A 2,445-nucleotide genomic window follows, 5' to 3' on the forward strand; every position below is an offset into this window, starting at 1 on the left:
TCCGCCCCCGCCCCCGCCGCCGCCTCGGCCGCCGCCGCTGCCAGCCAGCACATCCTCATCGTCGCCAGCGACGGGCTGTGGGAGTTTGTGGGCAGCGCAGAGGCGGTGCGTATCGCCAGCCGGTGCGCCACCGCGGCGGCGGCGGCCGAGGCGCTGGCTCAGGAGGCCAGGGCGCACTGGGCGGCCAAGCTGGGGGGCGCGCAATGCGACGACATCACCGTCGCCGTCGCCTTCCTGCCGGCTGCGGCGGCCGCGGGCGCGCCGGCGGGCCGGTGAGCCGCCCACGGGCCGCCCCTGTGTGTAGGCCAGCCGCCCCCGCCGCTCCCGCGCATATCCGTGGTTGCCGTGCATATGCCGCGCCGCCGGCCGAGAGCAGCAGCGCGTGCCAGCCCGCGACGCAGCAGCAGCGAATTATGAATGATGGATACTTTGTAGCACTAGTTTTGCAGCGCATGCCTGTTGCCCACCCCATGCCTGCTGCCCGCCAGCCAGCTGTCGAGCGATTTTTGCCCTCCTTTGCCTTTTGCCCGCCCTGCTTCCCGGGCGTGGTGTATGCCCAGTTGTCTCCTAGTTTCACAAGCAAGCCAGCTTGTCTTTTGTCCCCAGCCTTTTGCGGGGCTCCCTCCCCACAAACCAAACACAGCAACCTTGTGTTGGCAACCCATGCAACCCGCTCTGCCCCATTCTTTTCCTCACCCCCCTGTCCTCCTGTCCGTTTCTCCCGTGCCCTACTTCGGTCTCTACCGTCCTGCCAGGCCGCCCTCCGCCCCGGCGGCCACAACGTGTACCAACACATCAACATCAACATGCCAACCCCACCCGTCCCACATGTTGCACTAGTAAACCCGCAGTGAAGCGTAGGTCGCCTGATTGCTCACGCTTCGCGCCGCCCCCAACCGCCATGCTTTTGCCCAGCTCTTGCCTGCAAGCAGGCGCTCTGTAATTGTGCCTCCTTGGCACTCTTGGCACAGGGACAAGGGAGCTGGCAGGTTGCAAGCTAGCGGGGGTCGCAGCTGTGCTTGGGCACAAGCCGTGGCGGCGGCTGGATTCAGGCGGCACAAGCCTCGGCAGGCGCCGTGCGGGGGCAAAAGGCACGGCGCATGCGTGCAGCTTGGCGTCTGGCGGCAGCCTGAGCGGGCGGGCCAGTTGGTTGGGGGAAGAGGCAGCGCAATGGAGTGGCGGTCGCAGAGAGGCCGGGGCCAGGGCACACAAGGTATGGGTCAGGGAGGGCGTGGTAGGAGGGGCGGTGCCGAGAGACAGGACGGGCCGGGAAAAAACAAAAATGCCAAGCAAGGAATTGGAGCGGCTGGGACGTGTGGGCCGAGGAGGCGGTGCCGGGAGGCAGGGGCGGGCCGCGGGCAGGCTGCGACCTGTTCGCTGCCCGCCGTCCTGCCATGCCCCTCCAACCGGGTGGGGCACGAAAACAAATGTGGCCGCCCCGGCCCACGCTGGCATGCGTGGCATCGAGCGGCGACCCCGGCGTCAGAGCTGCGGGGGCTTGGGCTGGCCAACCACTGTGGAGGGCGTGGCGGCGTTAGACTGCGGCGGCAGCAAACAACAGGGGCCCAGGGAGGCGGGGTGAGGGTGAGCGGGTGGGTGTTCTGTCCTGAAGCAAGCTCTGCAGCTGTGCAGGGAGGGCCCTCCAAAGCCAACCCTGCCGCCGCTGCCCTGCACGGCGGCAGGGCCGGGGGCGACACCCGGCTGAGGTGGGCGGCCGCAGCGCTCACCCGAAGCGACTTCCACAGCTGCAGCGCCGCCCTGGTGCGCTGCATGATGGAGGCACGGCGCGGGGCGCCGCCGGCGGCGTCGCCGGGGCCGCCTGCCGCGGGCGAGTCGCCGGCGGGCGTGCCGCTGCCGCTGGCGCCGCGCTGCTGCTGGTGGGCGGAGCCTCCTCCTCCACCTGCTGCCCCCTGGGATGCCTGCATGCTGCTGCCGCTGCTCTGTGGTGTGGTGTGCTGGCCGCCCTCGGCGCCTGCCAGCGGCTCGTGCCGCTTGCTGGTGCGCGGCCTGCCCGGCGTGTACGTCTTGCTGCGGTCCCGCTTCAGCAGCGACCGCCCCGAGGCCGCCACCACCTCCACTGCCTCCTGCTGCTGCTGCTGCTGCTGCTGCTGCACATGCTGCTGCTGCGGGTCATCCGCGTCCGCGGGCGTCGGCGGCGTCGGCGCGGCGCCGCAGTCCAGCAGCCCGCCCAGGGGCTGCTGCTCGGAGGCGGGGTCGCGCACGGCGGCCGCGGCGGCGGTGCCGGCGGTGGGGGCCAGGGCGGGGGCCAGGCCCAGCCGTGCGCCCAGCGCTGCAATCTGCTGCTCGGCAGCCCTCACCAGGTCGCGCACCTCCTGCGGCCAGACCACAGCGTGTGCGTGCGCGTGTGTGTGTGTTTGTGTGTGCGTGCATGTGTGTGTGTGTGTGTGTGTGTGTGTGTGTGTGTGTGTGTGTGTGTGTGTGTCT

General features: G+C 70.3%; 2 protein-coding genes across 2 annotated transcripts in view; one reads left to right on the forward strand and one right to left on the reverse strand.

The window, feature by feature from the left end:
* The window catches only part of CHLNCDRAFT_144153 (hypothetical protein), a gene marked incomplete at both ends in the record, with an annotated part of 2,480 nt that extends 2,204 nt beyond the window's left edge, over positions 1–276 (forward strand). The window contains one exon of the mRNA XM_005848568.1: positions 49–276. Coding sequence (XP_005848630.1) covers positions 49–276 — 228 coding nt within the window. The remainder of the gene's footprint in view (positions 1–48) is intronic.
* Positions 277–1,482: 1,206 nt separating this feature from the next.
* Positions 1,483–2,445, reverse strand: part of CHLNCDRAFT_144154 (hypothetical protein) — a gene marked incomplete at both ends in the record, with an annotated part of 2,529 nt that continues 1,566 nt past the window's right edge. Inside the window, 2 exons of the mRNA XM_005848772.1 lie at positions 1,483–1,539; positions 1,728–2,333. Of these exons, the coding sequence (XP_005848834.1) occupies positions 1,483–1,539; positions 1,728–2,333 (663 nt within the window). The remainder of the gene's footprint in view (positions 1,540–1,727; positions 2,334–2,445) is intronic.

The sequence above is a fragment of the Chlorella variabilis genome (genome assembly GCF_000147415.1).
Source record: "Chlorella variabilis unplaced genomic scaffold CHLNCscaffold_7, whole genome shotgun sequence".
Lineage (NCBI taxonomy): Eukaryota > Viridiplantae > Chlorophyta > Trebouxiophyceae > Chlorellales > Chlorellaceae > Chlorella > Chlorella variabilis.